This window comes from Plectropomus leopardus, chromosome 4, assembly GCF_026936395.1.
Source record: "Plectropomus leopardus strain MGB_pleo_1.0 chromosome 4, ASM2693639v1, whole genome shotgun sequence".
NCBI classification, from domain to species: Eukaryota; Metazoa; Chordata; class Actinopteri; order Perciformes; family Serranidae; genus Plectropomus; species Plectropomus leopardus.
This window is the reverse complement of record NC_142179.1, coordinates 38,923,727-38,948,361: the sequence shown is the minus strand read 5'-3', so window position 1 is coordinate 38,948,361 and position 24,635 is coordinate 38,923,727. Positions and strand designations below refer to the sequence as shown.

General features: G+C 42.6%; 1 protein-coding gene across 1 annotated transcript in view; it reads right to left on the bottom strand.

Moving 5' to 3' along the window:
* Positions 1–24,182, bottom strand: part of LOC121945001 (NMDA receptor synaptonuclear signaling and neuronal migration factor) — a 147,217-nt gene extending 123,035 nt beyond the window's left edge. Inside the window, exon 1 of the mRNA XM_088077245.1 lies at positions 23,787–24,182. Coding sequence (XP_087933371.1) covers positions 23,787–23,857 — 71 coding nt within the window. The 5' untranslated portion in view covers positions 23,858–24,182. The remainder of the gene's footprint in view (positions 1–23,786) is intronic.
* Between the last annotated feature and the right edge of the window lie 453 nt (positions 24,183–24,635).

Genomic DNA, 24,635 nt, shown 5'->3' with positions numbered 1-24,635 from the left:
CAGAAATAGACTGCACCAGCTTAAGTATCCTACAGTCAAGCATGGTAGTGACAAAATCATTCAAAATGGCGCTTCCAAGGCAGATCTACGACATCAACTATCGCTTCATTCGCATTTTCTAGCAAAGTAGCCTACTCCTACAAACATGAAGAAAAATTGTAACACAAGAGTCATCAGGCTTGCTGTGAAGAATTTGGCATGTGACAGGGGTTACCAAGAATGCAAACTGTCTCCAGCTACAGGGGAACCCTCCAAGGAAGTTACTGGTAGGCCTAATTTCAAGTCTGTGCGCCTGAAAAGATGCATATTTCTTTTACTCACACAAAAGTATATTTAAGCAACATCACACAAGAGGGAGTGATGTTGTGCTTGTATATCATCACGGCTGTGATTTGGTCGTAGGCACGAGGCCGCAGGCCAGTCTGGTTTGAGTCAACACACAACCTTGAGTATGATATTGCTTTTATACAACAGTTCTACAAGCATCTTTTATTTTTTTTTGTTTTTTATTTCTTAATAGTAACAAGCGACAAATTATGATTTGTTTGCTTAATTCATGATTTTTTTGGCTCGGCTGACACAAATAGTTCCACAACCACTTGACGTGACAGCTGTTGCCTAGCAACACATACATAGTTTCCTGCACGCTGCTTGCTAATCTGTGTTAGCTCGGTCTTCATGTTATGCACAGAGCAGCTGCATAGTATCATGAATATTTATCTGTGTTTTCAGTGAAATCAGAGTGTTAACACACACTTTGGAGGCCAGTGTGATTCAGATGACTCAGTTTGATCAGACAGTTCGTCGTTCCAGTGTGTCCGCTCACTGCCGTGATCTCCGTCACCTTGAGTCCCGTTTCAGACAGCATGTGTGTGTCAGTGTCGCTCAGGCTGTGGATAGTGTCAGACGAGTATGTCCCTGTCTCACTGCACATCCTTGTAACATCTGTAATAGTCGTTTACCCGAAATGAACGGCGGCTTACCAAAACCAGTCCATGACAGCTGCCTGCTGTAGTTACTAAAAGTTATGAGGAAGTGTAGGGGCATCCTCATAACCTTTAGTAACTCCAGTGCATGTAAAGTCAGCTCAAGCCACACTTCAAAATTCCCGTCCTTTGTCGCCCCCCCATCTCTCTCTTACCTCTCTTCTTTCTCTCCTCCCTCAACCTGACCAACTGACAGCTATGTGAATATCACCAGCTAGCTGTTTGAACCTATGCTTACACCCTACTATAAACATATCCCACTTTCACTCTTACACTAATTAACGGATTTTGAACAACTGTGGAGTAATACATGCAAAGTTAAAACTTAACAGTACCAGTTATGTTGTACTCCTATATCAGCACTCATGGAATGCCTTTCGACCAATTAAATTGCTTGGTCGGAACTAACTGTTGTATAATGAGCGATAGCAGACCTACACATACTGATGTAGTGCACAATAATACAATATAATAATACAATACCCCAGTCTGGACACAGCTGTGTCCGAAATTAGATATTATGTCTCATTATGCTCCACTCAGAAGCAGCTGCTGCATCAAGTCTTTTTTGGATAAATTTGGTAAACCGGTCCAGTCTGGTGTGAGTCTTAATATTGTAGCGACCCTGTGGTGTGGCCAGCCATCATCTCCTGTCTCTCTGCCATTCACCAACGTGCATGATGTGTCAGTGTGCGCGCATGAGTGCGATTTGTGGGGGAAGAGGGGGCTGGACACGAGTTCAGTAGAGTGTGTATGTTGTTACAGGAAGCTAGTTCTGAGCGGTTCTCTGTGGGACGCTTTTTCTTCACTGCAGTGTGTTCGTACGGGCTGCTGAATGAGATAATAAACTCAGCCACTTCAAGACATACTCTCGTCAGTGTCCATTACAATATAAGGTAAGGTAAGTAAGTTTAAGTTTATTGTCATTTTTTCTTAAACGTAGTTTTAGAAGAATTGAAATTTAAAGGTGATCCTAAATCCTGCTACATCTTTTGGTGTGGAGGGGGAGTTGAGGAGCCTCACAGTCTGGGGAAAGAAGCTGCTCTGTAGTCTGGTGGTTCTGCAGCAGATGTTTCTGTATCTTTTTCGAGATGGCAGCAGGGTAAACAGACTGGCTAGGGTTGCTGCTGTCTTTCAGTATCCTTTGGGATCCTCACTTCACTGAGGTCACTGATGCTCTGTAGATGGGAACCAGTGATGCTCTGGGCAGTTTTAATCACCCGCTGTAGAACCTTCCTGTCCTGTCAAACCAGCCCAACCCTAGTTTATATGCACACTGTAAACATGTAAATATGTCATAATAATATACATATGTGTATAATAGACATAATCCAAGCATGTTGCATGCTGTGCATAGTATATATACTATCATATCCACTTACCTCATGTCTAATCTGTTTATCATTCAGTGTTTATTCTTAGACTGTTTGCACTCTACACGTTTCCACTAATGTCTGACTTTATAAAGGTGATTGTGATTCTAAATAGCTGAAGTGTCATATATGGTAGTTTACACAGCTTACACAGAAACTGAGGAGTGTCTAAAGGTTATTATCTTTGAATGATGATTTTCTGCTACATATAGCTCAAGATCAGATCAGTAAAATTTGCTGCTTTACTAGAGTTTAGTAGTCACATACAGATTTCTCATGAAACACCCACACACTTAGAATACTTATCAAAGATCTTATAAAAGATATAGACCACACTCACACACACACACCCATGGAGAACAGTAAGTCTGTAATCACTCTCCTCCCACTCACTTTGACCTGGCATTTTCCTGTTGTCTGCATACACACATGCACAGTCTTCCACACTGTCAGAGCGTGCATGTGGAGCAGCATGCAGAAAAAAGAAATAGGCTACACACACACACACACACACACACACACACACACACACACACACACACACACACACACACACACACACTCACGCACAATACACTTTCTATATGAACACAGGGATAAATCTCCAGGGGACTGTGATGAAATGGAATTGCTGTGTTGTTGCTGTAGCCTATATGCCTGCCTGCTGCAACACTCTAAGTAATGAAATATTAGGTGGCACGTGCAGCAGCAGTGCTCCTCGTGAAAACTCCTCTCCCAGCCTGGCTGAAGGGAGAGGAGGAGTAAGAGGAGGAAGAGCATGAGGAAGAAAATTCAATCATCTATGATATATTTTGCTTGGCTCTGCAGTGCTTTGACTAAATATTCCATATGCTAAGCTGAGAGAAAAAGGGATGTCAAATAAGCTATGGTTTGCAGAGCTAGAAAAGCTCCCCTCCATGGATACTGCTCACCCCCTGCTGCAACAACAAAATGCAGGTCATTCTTAGAGACTTGCATCATCCTGCAAACTCTCAGTTAAGGTGGAGAAGCTCTAGATCCCAGCTAAGTCACCATCGCACAGAGATCATCAGAGCAAAAAAGAAACACTTTCACAACAGTTACTGGCAAAATACATTTAAATTGGAGTGAAAAAAAACAAAACAAATTGTCATGCTACCATCACCAAAGGGAAAGTTTAAAGAAAATAGTTTTTTTTTTTAAAAATTCTTCTCCTCTTTGATTTTGGATTAAAGGAATCACCCGAATTAACTGTTAATGACCTACTGACCTGCTTCTTTTGAACCTCCTATTTTTGCATATTTTAGTACAGCCCCATCCCAGCCTACCCTGCTGACCTCTCATGACATTAAAGCTATCTGGATATACTCAACCCCTGTTTAATATAAATCCAAAAACCCATATTTGTGGCCCAAGAAAACAATACTAAACCGGAAAAGTAAGAATAAAATCTCACATTGGTAAGATCCAACAATGCAACAATTAACAACAACACCAATCAGCTTTTCAGAAGAAACCAGGTTAAGCAGTTCAATAGAATATTTTCATAAATGTTTAGATCAGTCCTACTGCCAGTGAGCTAATGCTACATTTAAGTATGGATGTAAATGTAAGCATGTAACCAGGGTATGTGTATGTGGTAGTGTGTATTTGTATATGTATGAATAGAAAAAATTGACAGTACTATACCAAAGCCATCCTGCAAAGCTCAGCTGAAAACCAGACAGATCACAACCCCTGTTTATTTAGACTTATTTCTTCCCTCCCTCTCGCTATTTGTTTCACCATCTCCTGATCATCTTCTTTATTTTCCGTGTAATTATTTTATTTTTAAATTATTTTATTTCTTTTTAAAATTTTCTCTCCACATGCTATCCGCCTGTTTAAAGAACACCGATAAGTATCGGTGCCCTTTAATGTTTTGCAAATTAGTAAACATCTGTCCATCTATTGTCGCCTTTTTGTATTTGTCTGTATGTCCATATTGTCTAAATGTGTTATTTACAAATTGTTAAATAACAGGAAAAAAACATAAAGTTTTCCTCACTATCCAAACTTCTCTAATGGTGAAGTAAAAATGGTGGAATCATACCTTACTAACCAGTCTTAACTAGTCTTGTCTCCATAAATAATCAACAATCTAAGCCATTACAGCTCCCTCCTGGGGGGTATACTGCGAAGCGAGATTAGTGCCTTAGCGAGGTCTGTGGAGTCTAAAGCAAGGGTTTCCTGTACTACGAAGGTGGCTCTCTTTTGACCTGGCTTGATTGCTATGGTAACTTACATGTCAAACTTAACCTTGTCGGGAGCAGTTTATGTTCAGAGTTTCAGCTTGAAATCAGCTGAAAAGCGTCATTCACAGCTTCTTTGAGGAGTGTCACTCGATAATCAGTGTCAGCATGAATTGAAAATGTTTATAATACCCTTCATACAACTTGAGCCGTAATGTTACATAAATGCCTTCCAACAAAGTTGCGCATTTACAGTATACCTATATGCATTACAAAGCTTTATTTTTCCCCACAGGAGCCTGCATTTTATCAGTGATGCAGAAAATCTAAAACAGACTATTTTTTTACCTTATTCACGTCTCACTGAACTACTGAATGTTTCTGTGGTGTTTGCTGGTCAACTTGTCCACAGTGAATCAAAAATTTTTATGAAACCACAGATCACATTAGACATTAACAGGTCACTATATATTTTTAATCAGGATGATGTTAATTTCACAATAAATGCGATATAATTCCTACAAATCATGCATACCGTTACCACTTCTATTTATATACTTAGTTCTGATGTGCTGAAGTCTGTTTAAACACTAATGTTATATTACAGCTGATATATTAGTCTCTTAATATTTATCACAGATATTATTCAATCCTGACTTTGATTTCTCTAAAAACTAAAGTGATTGATATGTCTCCTTCATTACAGGACAGTGTCAGACCTAAAATCTGCTGCATCAAGTTTGAAGTTTCAGAGCTGCAAAATGTGCAGCTGATATGTTAGAAATAATGGAGTGATATATTGCCTAAATAGATCAACTACTGTATATGAACTTGTGCATTCAACATACGTCATTTTCTGTCAGCTCCCGCGTTTATTAAAGCAACAGTGTTTCTTTGTGCGTTATGCTTTCTAATATTCTTCAAAGGGCAGAAGTAGGCATCACGCAATCGATTATTTTTAAGTGTCAAATGGCATCATTTAACTCATTTTCTTTGAACACGCAGAGAGTTTGAAGCAGAAAACCTGGGTTAACAAAGAAAGTTGATAACCACCTTCCTGTTAACTCTGACTGCGGCTGCAGGGTTTGTCAAGCCAGCTCAGTCAAAGAGAGCCTGGCTCTGTTGAACTGGCTCCGTAATATACCCCCCTGATGTCCCAAAAGGATCCATTCTTGGTCCGTGGAGTCTGTACATCAACAACCTTCCATTTGCTTGTGCTGAAGTTGGAACCCTAATAATGTATGCAGACAACGCTGTTGTATTTGTACATTGAAAAACCATAGCTGATCTTATAGCTAAGCTCACCAGTTCAGTTGCTCAGGTCAAAACATGGCTGAAACAGCACTGCTTCAAACTCAATGTGTCTCAAACAGTCAGCATGGTCTTCTGTAATACCAATAGTAACCTTCATATATTTTAACTGTGAACAATTAAAGCTGGGTTGTTTATTGACTGTAACTTTTCTTTTAAGTTGTGTGAAAAGAAACAAAAAACCTGTAATAGGATCTGGTCAAATCTTTCAAATTTCTGATTCATGAGAAATCACATTTCTACAAAGACTGCCATGACGTTTCTACATTCACATTAACTCAATCTGTCTTTCACTTTCATTGTTGTCAGAAGGGGTGTAGCTCGTATAGGGACTCATAGTCTTCTGGATCACATGGGAGCCTGAATAATCAGATCTCCTTCTCTTCATGCAGTTGATGTGGGGGAGGGCAACTGGTTGTCTATAAAGGACCAACAGTTTCCTTAAAAGTCAGTCCCATTCCCTTCCATTTCAACATCACTTCCAGCAATAGGATTACTACCAATAAAGGGAACAGATAAACACAACACACCCCTCCCCCTACAAACACAAGCTGGAGTTTGACTTGGCAAGTCAAGTGGAGCATTACTCATGTAGGCCACAAACTAAACCAACAGAGAAACAGCAAAACAAAATAGCCAACAAACAAAACAACTCATGATCAGAGCTAGAGAGTCATTTTCAACATGCAAAGAAGAATGCTAACAGCCCAACAGAGGAAGACCAAGGTCCCCAGTGTTCAAAGACACAGTCACAGCATTATGTCAACATGGCAAGCTGACATCCACTTGCTCAATGGCACATTCATCTATGTCTTCTATGTTACATCTCCTTCTGGTGTTCTATACATAGGTCTGCATATGGGGAAACCAGTATGAATTCAGATGGGTATCTTGACAGCATGGACAGACAAAACAAGGAAGACCACAATTAATTAATTAGACTACAAATAATTAATAATTATGTATTAAAATAAAACAAATGTATAAGATAGATAGATAGATAGATAGATAGATAAAACTATATTGATCCCACATTGGGGAAATTTGTGCATCAGACACAGATGAAAGAAGGAAAACAGCAATTTAAAAGAGATATAAATAAGAAGAGTAGCATTATATACAGCAATTTAAAAATAAAGATATCAAAGAAAAAAGACACCATATATATATACATTGTTAGCTGAAGGTAATCTACATGCACACATACACAGTATGCATTATGGGCGAAGGGTTGTGGAAATATGTAGATAATAAACAAGTACACATATGTATATGTACTATATCTGGATGTATGTAATATAAATATGTGCGTGGGAGTGCACTGTGTGTGCATAAAGTGGGGACAGTGGAGGTAAAGTGTCTAAGTGACTCATGACTTCATGATGCGTTATAGAGTCTAACTGCTGTTGGGATGAATGACCTGCGAAAGCGCTCCTTCCTGCAGCGAGGGTGTTTCAGTCTCTGACTGAAGTAGTTGCTCAGCACACTCACAGTCTCATGGAGAGGGTGGTGAGAGTTGTCCATGATGGATGTCATCTTTGCCAACATCCTCCTCTCACCCACCACGACCACAGATTCCAGAGAACATCCCAGCACAAAGCCAGACCTCCACACCAGTTTGTCGATCCTGTTTCTGTCCCTGTCAGTGCTTCCCCTCTCCCAGCAGACCACTGCATAGAAGAGGGCAGATGCTACAATGGAGTCGTAGAATGTCTTTAACAGGGTCCTGCAGACTCCGAAGGACCTCAGTCTCCTCAGCAGGTGGAGTCGACTCTGGCCCTACTTGTACAGGGCGTCTGTGTTTGTAGTCCAATCCAGTTCATTATTGAGGTGAACACCAAGGTACCTGTAAGAGTCCACTGTCTCTACCTCTTTTCCATGGATTCTCACCGGTGTGACAGGGGGGACTTCCTCTTGAAGTCTATGACCATCTCCTTTGTCTTGTTGGCATTGATTTGCAGGGCATTGATCTCACACCAGCCGACTAAGTCACTGATGACCCCCCTGTATTCCTGGTCGTTCCCATCCAATACGCATCTGATGATGGCCGTATCATCTGAGAACTTCAGAAGGTGGCAGTGGTCACTGTTGTAAACAAAGTCTGGGGTGTAGAGACTGAACAGAAAGGGTGAGAGCACTGTGCCCTGCGGCACCCCCATTTGCAGATAACCACATCAGACACACAGTCGTGGAGCCTCACATACTGTGGTCTGTTGGTGAGGTAGTCAATGGTCCATGCAGTCAGCTTCTTGTCCACACCGGCTGCCTCCAGCTTCCCTCTCAGCAGTGCAGGCTGGATGGTGTTGAAGGCACTTGAGAAGCCAAAAAACCTGACCCTCACAGTGCTCCCTGCCTGCTCCAGGTGAGAGAGGGATTGGTGCAGTAGGTAGATGACAGCGTCGCAGCATATGTAGGGGGGATGGTGGAAGCTGGGGGGTGGGGGAGGTGGTTCAAGTCACCTCCCCCATTCAAGTCGTGAGCCCACCCCCGGTCAGCAGGCACTGTGGCTCCCCCAATTGGCCTTGAAGTGACCGGAGATTTTCTTCATGTTCCTCCATCCTCCTCCTGAAGCTCTCTTTGCCTCCCCGGATCTTATATTTAAGATCCTTTTTTTCTCCAGCTCCTCTTTGTCTCCAGATTTGAATGCCCTCTTCTTCTCATTCACCAGGGTCTTCAGCTCTGGGGTCAGTCAAGGTTTACTGTTGGAGAAGCACCGTACTTTCTTGGTTGGTACAGTGTTCTCCACACAGAAATTGATGTAGTCCGTGATGCAGTGGATGAGGGCGTCAATGTCCTCCCCCTCGAGGCCTGCAGACTTCCTGTCAGTCTGTGCATTCAAAACAGTCTCTCAGGGCCTCACTTCATTCCTCAGACCACTGCCTTATCACTTTCCCGGTGGGGGTTGTCTTCCTCACCATGGGGGTGTAGGTGGGGTGCAGCATAACTAGGTTGTGGTCTGAGTGGCCAAGCGGGGGGGAGGGGTGATGAGCTGTAAGCCACCTTTGTGTTGGCAAACAGCAGGTCAAGAGTTTATTGTCCCTGGTATGGCAGTCGACATACTGGGAGAAGTTAGGGAGAGTGGTGGACAGCGTGCCATGATTAAAGTCCCCAGAGATAATAATAAGGGACTGCGGATGCGCTGTCTGTAGCTGAGAGACAGTGGTGTGAATATCTTCGCAGGCTGCCCTAGCAAGAGGGCGAGATTGCAACAGTTAACACAATAACATGTGAAATCTCCCGGGCCAGGTGGTATGGCCGAATGCTAACCGCTAACAATTCAATGTCTTTGGCACAGTGCTGCTCCTTCACCGTGATGTGTCATGGGTTACACCATCTCTCGCTAGTCCCCCACCTCTTCTCTTACCACTCTCCCTCATGCTCCGGTCTGCTCTTACTAGTTGAAATCCGTCCAAAGTTACGATGGAGTCCTGTGTGTGGTCCATGAGCCAGGTCTCCATGAACAGCAGGAGGCTGCTCTGCTGGTACTCCCATTGCAGTCTGGTTAGCGCCGTCAGCTCTTCTATCTTGTTGGGTAAAGATCTTACATTACCCATGAGAATGGATGGAATGCTCGGTTTGTACCGTCTCCTCCTCTCTCGGTACTTCGCTCCAGCTCTGCATCCCCTTCTCTGACGCCGTAATTCCTTTGGAATCTTGAGTCGCTCCTTCAGGAGTACCCTGCTGTTGCTAAGCACTAGCAGCTGATCCTGGCTGTAAACAATGGGGGGGCTCACGGGTTCCCCAGATGTGGTGGCTAAAAGTCCCAAAAAGAGTAGAAGACACGCTACTACTCTCACTAAACTTAGCATGTCCATAGCGGGTTGTAGTCAAGAAATAAACACGACCCAGATAGTCGGGAAAAGGGCTTAAAAACACAGAAAAACACAAGAAAAACAAGGAGGTAAACAGGGAGCTGTGGCAACAAGCTGCCTACCGTGGCGCCATCTTGATCTCTTGCTCTATACACAAAGATTTTTGCAAAATATAAGGTGGCAATAATGTGAAAATGAAACCAAATAAACCAAAAAAAAAAGAACCAAAAAGCTCCCTGCTTGCTGGGAGGAGAGAGAGACAGAGCTGCCATATTCAGCCCTCTGTAGGAGTCAAAAGGAATAGATTCAATAGAGAACATCCTCCTGACACACCTCTTTCCTGCCTGACTGCTAAAATTTTACAACCCCCTCCAAGTCTTCCTCCTCACCCTCTCAGCAACCTTTGTACCTGTAGGACAGGAGTGAGCAACCTGTGACTCCAGAGCTGCTTGTGGCTCTTAAGCCCCTTTCTAGTGGCTCACTGTGGCTTTGAAAAAAAAAAATATGAAAAAGAATAATGGTTATTCTTTTTAAATTTTAAATGTAAGTTATCATGGTTGTAAGCCTGAAGGGGTTTTTTTAAATTCTCAAATTAAAAAAAAAAAAAAAACATAGTCAAACAAAAAATGTTAAAAAAAAATTACTTTTCATCAACTAAAATGCGCATCCAACATCGAACTGTTGCCATCTGGTTGCAGGTGTGTTTTTGAACCTAACATTGGCTGGTCTCCCAGGCTAAAAGTATGGAAGGAGAATTTAAGAATTTAACAAATGGACTTTTAAGACATGGAATAACTCTTCAAACTCCACTACTGCTGCTGCTAGTTTTGTGGCAACTTAGGAGATTGTAATGCATGGAAAGCTGTTCACAGACGGAAATCATTCATTAAAATATCAGAGCATCTATTAGACTTCAAAAACAAAACTAAGATAGTTCAGAAAGTTGAAGATATTAAACTCTGTGCAAAGACTGTCAAGGACAGAGCCATAAAAATGTCTGCAAACATCAGCTCAGCTTCAGCATATTCAGCTGCCTGTGATGTGAGCCATACTGAGCAGGCGAATGTGAACAGAATATGTAAACTGTTTCTTTATTGTAGTTCTATAATTTCATAAAAGCTACAAAACATGATGTTTTCAAATGTAAATGCAAATCAAAAGTACCAAATAATCACAAGTGCTGCTTCACTTCAACAAAACTCCAGCTACCAAATCAACACAGAACTGGAATTAACGTCCACACAAAGAGGAAGGCAAGCTACAACAAAGCTCTCACCTGAAACAAAAAAAACCCCACAAACTTCAGCACTTGCTGCCAAAGCTAGCAGGCCAAGCTACCAATTTGCAAACACAAACAACAAACTTAATCAGCCGCTTCTTCACAGCTGTCATTTTAGTTCCTCACCTACGAAACCAAAATCTATCATGAGGCTAGCCATCTTGAGGAGCGCCAGGCTCAAACAAAGTTGATAATGCATACCATCAACTCCAAACCAGCATTTATGTTACCCCCCAACGTCTGGCCTGTATCACATGTAGTTGTAGTTGCAAATAAAAATAGACAGCCAAAATGTCAGGTGGGAAATAGGCCGAGTAAATACATGAATTCATTGATAGTATATTAAATAACCTAGCGTGACCCATAAGATATGTTACCAAGATAACTTGAATATATGCCTAAATTATGAAGACCAGATTTCAGGATTTTAATCAGGCTCTACTCATCCAATGAAGCCACATAGCTTGCATCCCTGCTTCTTTTGAAAAAGTGCCACATCTATGGCAGTCATGGTCTTCCTATCACTGTGCTCAGTCTAGTTAGGTGAGTGCATCACAGATCACATTCTCCAGGAAGGCCATCTACACACCCCAGGTCCTTTTGTAGATCAGACCAGATCACTCCACCTCAGGTAGCCAGATGGTGGATAGCTGGCTTAATAATTTCCTGGATGTGTTCACAAAGGACATTACAATGATGCTTGCTGCACTGAGTCCTTCCTCTTTAACTAAATCTTTGGTTAGTCCCTCTATTCAACAGACTTCGTCATTTAGCTTGTTTTCAAGTGTTTTTAATTTGAAGGTGTTTTTTTTAAATGTGGGCTAATATATGGCAAATTAAGTCATTTGTTGGTCTTTATGGTCCAAATTCAGTGTGGGGACAAGTCTGTTACGATAATTTAAGCCATTTTCTCAGTCATACATGGCTGTTAAAGTAAACAGAAAATATAAAACAGCCCAATAACAATGATAGATGATGTATGGTGTTACATTAGCAGCTGTGCAGAAGGTTTAAGTTAAGTAATAATCCTATTATATCATGCTTGAGTGGGGACAAAAAGTAAACAGGATGGTGCTGTTTTGCTGCTATCTTGACAAGCGCTCTAGGATGCTCTCCCTTAACATGTCTGGTCACAGTAGTTGTACTCCTGTGATAATCTGTTTCAGCCATAGAGCAAACTGTAGCTCGATCTCCAGTGGAATCCATGATTTAACCAGTGAGCATACAACCTACTTACTGCTGAGATTGTGACAGGTTTCTGTTTTAGAGATGGGACCCAGATATTTCTAACTAATAGCCACAATGGACCGTGGCTGGAGCTAATCTATGCAGTGATAAGGACAGGGTTGCTGCTGGTCACACAGTCTTCAGGGAAAGAGGCCCTGAAATCACATTTTCACCAAAGTGGAAACTGAAGTGCTGTGCAACTGCTTTCAAAAGAGACTCAAACACTCTTGAAACATTAAGGGCATTTGTACCTCTAAAGTGTCCTTTCCTATTGTGTGGTTAACAAAGCATAGAGCATGGTTTGTGTGAATACCTGCACATACAGTCACCATTGGTTACTGTGGCTTACCTCAGCTTGTTTGTTTAATTTCTCTCTTCCTCATGGGACCTCCAACAAGCATCAACAACTCTCCAACAAGGAGTGTTGTTGATGCTGGAGGACGTGCTTGTCCCTCCTCTGCTTTTTTTGTTCACCTTCCTGCATGCTCACAGCAGAAAAGACTCTTTTCACCTAATGGCTTTTCGAATGTACCCTGCTCCAAGCAGACACAGAACTCGTCTTAGTGAGTTCAATCAATCAATCAATCAATCAATCAATTTGTTACATGACATCGTAAGTTGTCAGTTCCTTCAGTTATAGCAATAGTAATACATAAATGTCAGTGTTTAGGATTGGGCAGAGTCATCATTTAGTATCCTTCTTGGCTTGAAGGTAGAAGCTCGCTCTGTGCTTCTCAGTGCTGCCTGGTGTAACTGGTACCTTTCTCCGAACCTTAATAGGATGAAAAGGCAGTTATTCAGGTGGTTGGGATCTTGAATGATTCTCTTGGTTATTTTTGCATCATCTAAACATTCTTAATGCAGGGTAGAGCAGCGCCTATGGTGTGTTCAGCTGAACTAACCACTCTTTGAAGGGCCTTGTGGTCCTGTTCACAGTTGTTTCCATACCAGGCTGTGATATTCTCCGTTAGGAATCTCTTGATGATGCAGGAGTAGGAATTCCTCAATATTTGAGAGGATATCCAAAATTTTATCAGGTGTTCCAGGGAAAACAGTCTCTGCCTTTCATTTTTTCCACCACTGAGTCAGTGTGCAGCACCCAGGTCAGTAGGTCTGTCGTTCCAATTTCTTCCTGTAGTCCCTTTTTGTCATATCGCTCTTCTTACATTGTAGGTTTCTGCTTTAAAATTGTTCATATTTCCAGACTGCAATCCTGATTTGTAAGCTGCAGTGCATTTTTTATGGTATCGCGCATGGATCTAGTAATCCATGGTTTCTGATTGTGGAATGATTTAACTGTCGATTTTGATACAGTTGCTTCTATAGTTTTACAGATTAAATCCATCACAGACTCAGTGAGTTCATTGTTGTCATCAGTGATGTTGAAAGTGGTGTCCTGGAACTTGCTCCAGACTGCATCATGTAATGCAGACATCTGATAGGCCTGATCATTTGCAGACCTCTCACGTCACTGGGATTATGTGCTGAAGTTTTTTGACACACTTTGATCCGAACAGGATGGCTGCATGGCCATGCATGGCAGGGGTAGAGATTCTGCCCTGCAGCCACTTCTGAATGCAGTATAACATTGATCCAGTATCCATAATTCCCTTGTAGTACCTGGCTGAATGTACAGTCCGGTATTTCTTAAGTTTTACATTTATTTAAATTTCAGTGAAACAAAGCACATTGCAGTTCCTGATATCCCACTGGAGACTGACATAGGTGTGGGGATCATACAGGTTATTACACAAAACCTAGGAACAACAAAGCCAAACTGCTAACTCTGTAAAGGTAACAAAATGTAGCACCAGTTTACTCTGACCTGGACCACTGGAATAAAGCACAGCAAAGTCTGCATCACAACCACTTATCATGGCTCAACCACCACAGAGACAGCCAGCTAACATAAGAAGCATGGCACAGCATCTCTTTTTCCCCCCATTCATTTTTCACCATAACCCCTGGGTCCAGTCAATGTTAGCACAGTAACAGTAGAGGCTTAACAAGACTGTTTAACTTTTGTCAGTATATGTGTAGCAAATTGATTTGATGTTATTCAGTGAGTTTTATTGTTTATCTCTTTTTCGGTGTATTAAACAGAACCAGTGTTGAGTGAGGAGACTGACAACCACCTCACTGAAGTGATGTGGCTCGCACGCTTATGGGGCTTATACAGACAGCGTTGCTCCTGCAGTGCTGGGTCAGAGGTGCTTGCAGCTATAGCTATTGTATTTCCACCATTAAAAGTCAGTACTCAGTCATGTAAGCAGCCATGCAAGCCACTGCACTGTCAACAACATGGAGGCAGTGTGGCCTGGGTAAGCTGCTCCAGTCAAAGCATGGATTCCCCCAGAGAGCAAGCCGCAAATGAATTTCCTCCATTAATATCAGTCTGTGATTAATGTTGAAGCGAGGTTGATTATTTTATTGCAGGGGTAACCTGAGCCTTACATCTGTCCCACAGACTATATTACAGGCAAAATACACACTTGAGAAATAGCTGGATGAAAATCAACTCTGCACTCTGCACTGGATTTTTTGTACGGTAGCTTCGACCACCAGAGTGTGAATGTGTGTGTGAATGGGTGAATGTGAAAATGTAGTGTGAAAGCGTTTTGAGTGGTCAATAAGACTAGAAAAGCGCTTTACAAGTACAGTCCATTCACCATTTACCATTTAGTCCACCTGATGCTACATCAAGTGCTGACTGATGTTCGCAGTGTTGTAAAAGCAAGTGAAGTTGTCATGTCTTTGGGCCAAAGACATTAATAATTCATATGTTTCATAAGTTAGTTAAAAAAGTAATAAATTATTTCATTTTCCGTAAATAAATAGCTAAAAGTTCTAATAAATATTGTTAAAAACTCTAAGGTTAAAAAGTCTACAGAGTGAGACATCTTCTCTAGAATGTATCGTTTCTGGGCCACTGAGTGAGTGCTCTCGCGTATAGACAATCTTTGTTGTTTTCTCTCGGAAAAAGCAGGCTGGCCTCACGGCAGAGACGGAACAGGAAAAACCTCATAAACACGCTAAAAGTTGCTCTTAACGCTTGTTTCTTGGGAAATTATTGTCTTTGTAAGTATATATGTGTACAAAGCACCTACATAGACGCATTTTCTATTTCAAAAGTTGTACTTGTTTGTCAAGTTACTAACGTCATGCTGCCGCTATTTTGCGTTTGCATTTGGTGTAAGTGTGTTAGCTAACTGTTAGCTGATGTGTGTTTAGCCTGCGATATGAGCAGTATGGAAGTTTATTTTATTTTTTCTGTATGTTTCAGTTACCACTTATTTTTGCAAGAAAGCTTCATAAAGCAAGAAAAGCAAGCCTTGTGTGCGGAGTTTTCTTCATTGGTTCGCTGGCTGTCTAGCAGCATACAGACACATCTTGTGAGGACAGCACAGTAAAAAGACAAGTAAAGACGTCCAAAGTAAGAAGACGTCTTCTCAGCGGATTCAAGCAACACAGACCAGCATTTAGCAGACATGAGTACTCGCTCAGGGAAAAGGTATTTGAAAGATTATGAGCTGCATAATGAAGCAGACCCACTGCAACAACCAGACGTTGACACAGAGCATCCGGATGACGCAGACCAACCGTCGGCCATGCTACAGCCACCACCACCATCATCTGACACCAGGTCCAAGACCACCAGGACATCCCGCACATTGTCTTCGGTATCTACAGCCACAAAAGCCTATGCCAAGGCGCAAGCGGCCAAAGCTCAACTAGCCTTTGCTGAAAAAGAAGCTAGCATGATGAAACAAAAAGCTGACTTAGATGCGAGCCTTCATGTTTTAAAATGTCAAAAAGAAATAGCAGCAGCTGAAGCAGAAGCTGCAGCCTATGAAGAGTTACAGAGTCATAGCGGGGAGGGAAGCATTAAGCCCCTTTCTGAAGTTGATTCTCATGTGAAAGTACAACGCACAAGTGAATATGTTGCTCAACAACGTAAGTTAGTCCTTTCACAAGCCTCAAACAGGTCACATCCGCTCTCTGCGACAAGAGGGAATGCTGCAGTAGTACAAGACACCAATCAATCATTTGATCAGCTAACAAGTGATACACAGTATGCACCTCCTCCAATGGTTGCAGACATAAAGGAAGAGCGAAAGGTAACCGAGGGTCCTGCAAATACTCAAATGTTAAATCCTCTAGCTCACACCTTTCAGCCTCCAAAGAACAACTCAGCTGAGTTTAAAGGAGCTCAAGATTTTGCTAAATATCTCATTCGCAAAGAACTGGTCAGTGCTGGTTTGCTGCATTTTGATGACAAGCCCGAAAACTATTGGGCATGGAAAGCCTCATTCATTAGTGCAACTAAAGATTTGGATTTGTCAGCTAGAGAGGAAGTAGACCTGCTCACGAAGTGGTTAGGGCCAAAATCCTCTGAACAGGCCAAAAGGATTCGTGCAGTGCACACCGTCAATCCATCTGCAGGTGTGAAAATGGTCTGGCAACGCCTTGAGGAGTGTTACGGATCCTCAGAGGCCATTGAAGACGCACTCCTGAAAAAGATAGAGGACTTTCCAAAACTAACAAACAAAGACAATGCTAGGCTTAGAGAACTTGGCGATCTCCTTTTGGAGTTACAGTGTGCTAAAGCAGACGGTCCACTGCCAGGACTTGCATACCTAGACACAGCTCGAGGGGTGAGACAAGTAGTTGAAAGACTTCCCTTCAGCCTACAGGAAAGGTGGACAACTGTGGGAACAAAATACAAAGAGACTCATGGCGTGTCATTTCCTCCTTTTTCAGTGTTTGTGCAGTTCATTCAACAGCAGGCTAAAATGAGAAATGATCCTAGCTTTGCTACATCCAACTGTAACAGTCAGGCATTCACACGCTCAGAAAAACCCACTTCATACACTCGCAAAGTCACTGTGTCTGCACACAAAACGGAAGCTATGGAGAAAAGTGGCACTGAGATAAGGAATAGCTCTGAGACAAAGAAAATAGAAGAACCAGATCGGCAGTGCCCGATTCACAAGAAGCCACATCTGCTCAAAAAATGTAAGATGTTCAGAGATAAACCAATCGAGGAACGTCAAGCTTTTCTCAAAGAGCATCACATTTGCTACAGGTGTTGTGGTTCAGTTCAGCATATGGCGAAAGATTGTAAAGTGGCAGTTAAGTGTGGTGAGTGCAACAGTCCTAAGCACATTTCTGCACTCCACCCAGGTCAAACCCCTGACTCAAAAGATGCCACAACAGATAAGGACAAACAGAACAAGGATGAAGAGCAAACTGAGAATGCTCCTTCAGTCGTCTCCAAGTGCACAGAGGTATGTGGTCAGAGCAATAGTCCACGTTCTTGCTCTAAGATCTGTTTGGTGAAAGCCTATCCAGAAGGACAGAAAGACAGAGCAATAAACATGTATGCAGTGATTGACGAACAAAGCAATAGGTCCCTGGCCAAGACAGAGTTTTTCAGTCTGTTTGATGTTAAAGCCACACCTGCACCGTACACACTAAAAACCTCCTCAGGAAAAGCTGAAACTTCTGGCAGGAGAGCTACAAACTTTTGCATACAGTCCATGGACGGAAAAACAAACATCCAGCTGCCTCCCTTGATTGAATGTGATTCAGTGCCGGACGACAGAACTGAAATACCCTCGTCCGAGATTGCTCAGCATCACCCCCATCTCCTCCCAATTGCAAACAAAATCCAACCTGTGGACCACCAAGCTCCAATCCTTCTCCTCCTGGGAAGGGACATCCTCAGGGTACACAAGGTGCGTGAGCAAATTAATGGGCCAAATAATGCTCCTTATGCACAAAGACTGGACTTGGGTTGGGTTATTGTGGGAGAGGTGTGTTTAGGGAAAACTCACAGTACATCCGAGGTGAATGTTTACAAGACACACACGTTTGACAGTGGGCGCACGTCATATTTTGCACCATGCCAAACATCATCACTGTTAAAGAAAACTATACAGGTACATCTGGGCAAAAGACTCAGTCAGTCACAAAATGTAAGGACATTGACTTTGAACACAACACAGACAGGCTAGGTGACTCTGTGTTTGATAGATCTGAGTATGATGATAAAGTCGCACTTTCTGTAGATGACAAAACTTTCCTAAATCTTATGGACAAAGCAGTTAGCCAGAACAAGGAAAACAGCTGGGTTGCTCCTCTGCCTTTCCGCTTCCCAAGAAGGAGGCTCCCAAGTAATAGAGAGCAAGCCCTAAAGCGTCTGTACTCACTCAAAAAGACTTTGGAAAAGAAACCAGAAATGAAAGATCACTACATTCAGTTCATGCAGAAAATGCTAGATAACGATCAAGCTGAACTTGCCCCGCCTCTGCCCGAAGGTAAAGAACACTGGTATCTGCCTACATTTGGTGTATACCACCCACAAAAACCAGATCAAATACGGGTGGTTTTTGATTCCAGTGCTGAGTGGGAGAGCATATCCCTAAACCAAGTGCTCCTTAGTGGGCCTGATCTCAACAACTCTCTGATTGGGGTGCTACTAAGATTTAGAAAAGAGCCCGTAGCCTTAACAGCAGATGTACAACAGATGTTTTATTGCTTCGAGGTATGCGAAGAGCACAGAGACTATCTTCGCTATCTCTGGTTTGAGGACAATGACATCACAAAGAACATAGTCGAATATAGAATGAAGGTACATGTTTTTGGCAACAGCCCGTCGCCTGCTGTAGCCATTTACTGCATGAGGCGGGCGGCACAACAGGGTGAGCAAGAACATGGCACTGATGCAAAACTGTTTGTTGAGAGGCAGTTTTATGTCGACGACGGACTCACATCAGTTGCCACACCAGAGCACGCTGTCGATCTGTTAACAAGAACCAAAAACATGTTAGCTGAATCAAATCTAAGACTTCACAAAGTTGCATCTAACTGCAGCCTCGTCATGGAAGCGTTTCCTGTGGAGGACCACGCAAAGGATTTGAAAGAGTTGGACCTCGGAGTAGATCCCCTCCCAGTTCAGAGGAGTCTGGGACTCCGTTGGAATCTACAAACGGACAGCTTCACATACCTCGTATCCAGTGAGACCAAACCTTTCACACGCAGGGGAGTGCTGTCAACGGTCAATAGTCTGTATGACCTTTTGGGCTTCGCCGCTCCGATAATCATGCAGGGAAAAGCAACACTCAGAGAACTGTCATCTGAAGAGAGAGACTGGGACGCGCCTCTTCCTTCAGAAAGGGAGGACACATGGGTCACATGGAAAGACTCCTTGAAAGCCCTTGAAGACCTACAAATCAAAAGGTGCTACAGTCCAGGTTCAGTAAGTGCAATGAAAAGTAATGAACTGTGCATTTTTTGTGATGCATCCACTGTAGCAATAGGAGCCGTAGCTTACTTGCGCTCTTTAGACAGTGATGATCAGTATCACCTAGGCTTTGTGATGGGGAAGTCTAAACTTGCTCCTCGACCAGCACATACCGTACCACGGCTGGAACTTTGTGCTGCCGCACTTGCGGTTGAAATGTATGAGTTAATCAGAGATGAGTTAGACTTAAAAATAGACAATGTAAGGTTTTTCACTGACAGTCGTATCGTTTTGGGATACATTCACAACACTTCCAAAAGATTCTACATGTATGTAGCCAACCGTGTCACACGCATTAGGTTATCCATACAACCTGACCAATGGAACTATGTTGCAACTGATTTAAATCCAGCTGACCAGGCAACTAGATTTATCCCAGCCGCTGAACTTAAACACAGTCACTGGTTCACAGGCCCGAACTTTCTCTATACAGACACTCATCAGGAGTCACGCAAAGACGATCTCTATGGACTAGTCGAACCCGAAAAGGACAGAGAAATACGTCCAGAAGTCAAAACGCTGTCAACTATGATCTCAGAGCCTCAGTTAAGCTCTGATCGTTTCAAAAGATTCTCAAGCTGGACTATACTCTGTAAAGCTGTAGCCAAACTTATTCATGTTGCTTCTAGAGAAAAGTCAAGTGGACAAAAAGGATGGAAAAGTCTCAAAGAAAGTGTAAACACAAAAGAACTCATTCAGGCTCAGAATGTGATCATCCTCTCTGTTCAAAAGGAAACATACAAGGACACTTTCAAAAAGATAGAAGAGGGCAAGCAGATAAGGCCTTAAAATGACGCTCTCAAAAAGCTCTATCCAGTTGTGGACAAAGATGGACTATTACGAGTCGGCGGGCGTCTCTCCTCTGCCGACGTCTCAGACAATGAAAAGCACCCTCTGATCATCCCCTCCACCAACCACGTTGCCACACTCCTGGTCAGGAACTTCCACGAACGTTCAGCTCATCAAGGACGTCACATTACGGAAGGAGCTGTCCGTGGTGCTGGTTTTTGGATAGTTGGAGGCAAACGACTTGTGTCTTCTATCATACATAAGTGTGTCACTTGCCGCAAATTGCGAGGCAAAATGCAAGCTCAGAAAATGGCGGACCTGCCTGCAGACCGCGTAAATCCTGAACCTCCTTTCACTACTGTGGGTTTAGATGTGTTCGGACCTTGGACTATTGTAGCGCGCCGTACTAGAGGGGGTAGTGCTCAGAATAAAAGATGGGCTATCCTTTTTACGTGCATGTCAACCAGGGTTGTACACATTGAACTGATTGAGACTATGTCCACAGATAGTTTTATAAATGCATTAAGAAGGTTCTTCTCTATCCGTGGCTCAGCTAAGCTCTTGCGCTCAGACAGAGGTACTAATTTTGTAGGAGCGTGCAAAGAGCTAGCTTTAGACAACGACAACACAGCGGTGAGAAAGTACCTCCAGGAGAAGGGGTGCTCATGGAAATTCAACCCCCCACATGCATCGCATATGGGAGGGTCCTGGGAACGTCTCATAGGAGTGGCTAGGCGTATCCTAGATGCAATGTTGTTACAAAATGCACAGACTTGTCTTACTCATGAGGTTTTAAGCACGTTTATGGCCGAGGTGATGGCTATTATGAATGCGAGGCCTCTTGTTCCCATATCTACCGACCCAGACTGTCCATCTATTCTGACTCCAGCGATGTTGCTTACTCAGAAGACAAGCACTGTTTCTGCACCATCTGGCAACTTCTCCTCGGGACAGTTGTTTGGGAAACAGTGGAAACAAGTTCAACATCTCGCAGACACATTTTGGAAAAGATGGAAAGGAGAATACTTGTCTACCTTGCAGAAACGCACAAAATGGACTGACAACAAACCAAATGTCAAAGAAGGAGATGTAGTTCTGTTGAAGGACTCCCAAGTTCACAGAAACGAGTGGCCTTTGGGGAACTTTTCCCAGCAGTGACAAAAAGGTCCGCAAGGTTGAACTGCGGATTACAAAAGATGGGAGGGCTAAGGTGTTCCTCAGACCTATCTCAGAGGTCGTAGTTTTACTATCAGAGACTGAGTGATATTTTCATGCCTTGTAACATTGAAAATGTTTATTGTGTTATGTTGGTATTTGTGGTGACATAATGTAATTATATCAAGCGGGGAGTGTCATGTCTTTGGGCCAAAGACATTAATAATTCATATGTTTCATAAGTTAGTTAAAAAAGTAATAAATTATTTCATTTTCCGTAAATAAATAGCTAAAAGTTCTAATAAATATTGTAAAAAACTCTAAGGTTAAAAAGTCTACAGAGTGAGACATCTTCTCTAGAAAGTATCGTTTCTGGGCCACTGAGTGAGTGCTCTCGTGTATAGACAATCTTTGTTGCTTTCTCTCGGCAAAAGCAGGCTGGCCTCACGGCAGAGACGGAACAGGAAAAACCTCATAAACACGCTAAAAGTTGCTCTTAACGCTTGTTTCTTGGGAAATTATTGTCTTTGTAAGTATATATGTGTACAAAGCACCTACATAGACGCATTTTCTATTTCAAAAGTTGTACTTGTTTGTCAAGTTACTAACGTCATGCTGCCGCTATTTTGCGTTTGCATTTGGTGTAAGTGTGTTAGCTAACTGTTAGCTGATGTGTGTTTAGCCTGCGATATGAGCAGTATTGGAAGTTTATTTTATTTTTTCTGTATGTTTCAGTTACCACTTATTTTTGCAAGAAAGCTTCATAAAGCAAGAAAAGCAAGCCTTGTGTGCGGAGTTTTCTTCATTGGTTCGCTGGCTGTCTAGCAGCATACAGACACATCTTGTGAGGACAGCACAGAAGTAGTTAAACAGAGTGACACTTGAAGGGACATCTGTGTGAGATGCAGTGTGAAAGGAGAGGATCCTATGAGGATCCTATAATCCCTCCACCGGATTGCTCTTTACACTCACGCAAATACAAAGAGGTGGAATTGGATTTGTTAGAGTGAGGTGAGACTCTGTTCTTTCACTGCACAACAGATAAACTCAGATGAAACTAATCCAGGCTCAGCGCCTCAGTTCACTGACAGCCATTACAGTCCTTGTCAAGTGAAGTCTCATGAACACCAATATAACAGGAAAAACGTACAGGCACAATGGCCTTGGCAGTGTTCCCATGCATGTTGACGCTGTTGCCTGCGTGATTTATGGAAAGTTAGGATTGAGATGTGACAAAAGCAAATGAGGTGGAGAAGAGAGGCAGGTGATAAACAGGCTAACAGTTAAAGAAAGAAAGAAAGAGACAAATGGAGGTGGAAAATGTGTGCATGGTGTGTTGGTGACTGTGCGAGTAGATGGAAAGGTCATACGTTATGTGCTTAAGCTTATGTGTTGTTGTTTTACTGCAGAGTAGCTGTGCACTGGATCAGAGCGTAGGTGTACACACACAGGCAGAAGAGCACAGGTCATATATATTCATCTGCGTTGCGTGTTTCTGAGGTCAGGATGTGGGAGACACACCACATATCCCATCGCAGAACTTATTTATCATAAAAACACACTGATCTGACACCCATGACACAAAGCCCTGTCAGGGCATGACTCATATGTTCACAGTTAGAGTTCTGCTGGAAGTCTATGGATGGTCATGTCACTGAAGCTAAGCTTGCTTTGGCTGGGGGTCACTTTTGAAAAACGACAGGATGCCAGGGGCCAGTTGCAGCAGCCCCATACATGTTTCTTAGATTTAAGGCTTATAGGACATTTCTAGGATTTTAGGATGTTTATAGAATTTTAGGACATTTCTAAAATGTTTGCACATTTCTAGGATTTTAGGACATTTCTAGGATTTCAGGAAATTTCTAGGATTTTAGGACATCAGTGTCTTAGCTAGGACCTCTGGGGCACCTTATGTATACTAGGAGTACAAAAACAATTCCCAGTGTGAATCATTTTTTTAAATTGTGAATTAGGAAATTGTTGATGGGCCAGTCTGCATCTTATCAGGGGCCAGATTTTGCCTGTGGGCTGGAAGTGGAACATCACTGCACTAAAGCAAAGGAAATGGCTTTATATACAGAATTCAGTGTGACACATCAGGGCAAGGCTTTTCCTTATGTCATAACACAGCGCAGGTCACAGCATTTTAAATAGTCAGCACATAGAGGAATATATACAATAACTAAGGTCACTTAGCCTAATATAAATATCAAATATGAACAAAAATATTTGACACATTTGACACAGTGGTGTGTGGTTCAGGCTAAAAGTAATGGACATGTTAAACAGTCCCCCCCTCCGCCCGCACACACACACACGCACGGACGGAAACACTAACCGAACTTTTGAGGTGACGGAAGATATGGCATCACTCCTCAGATTCCTTCTCCTGGACACCGCAGTTCCCATGCTGAAGTGGAAATAACCGGGCAGGGAGCACGCAGACCATTCCACGGACTGACCGGCAGGAGAAACGCAGGAGAGGAACGCACGACTGCAGAAAATACAAAACCACCGGTATCCAACGAGGAACGATCTATAAATATTCCATATCTATTATTGTCATTTCTTCTGATGAAATAAAAGCCCTGACTATTCGAGAGAGGTGCGGGCTGGAGGAGAGAAGCTGCACTGCGCTCCTCTCATCCATCTGAAGCCTCAGGAAGGAAACAGACTATAAAGGAGGAGCAGCCTGCTGCACGAGCAGGGAGAGAGAAAGACGCAGGCTCGTTATATCTCCAGTATACAGACGCCAAACCAGAGGTGTTGATTGGCTGTGGACACTTGAGTCCATAAGTAATCTGCATTTTTTTTCAGCTCCAGAGGTTTCCTGCCTCTCTCACTGTCAAGTCCAACATGACCTGCTCACTACTTCACTACACACACAAGTATAAGCAGCAGTTTAATGTTATAGCTGGTCGAGGTGGAGCTATATGTTCAATTGCTTCCTATAGGCTTTTTTTTTAATGTATCTTATTGTTAAAAATTTTAGCTTTACAAATAGTAAACCAAACCTGCATGTTCATACAAACAGATCACATAAAGGCCTAACAGAAAGCAAGTATCAAAAAACAAAAACAAAACATAAATCCATCCATCAAGCCATTATGCACAATCTGGCATTTCTGGAAGTAGGGAGGGCTGGATGATTTGCAATCCAAAAGGATTTTTTTTCCATCAATGCCAT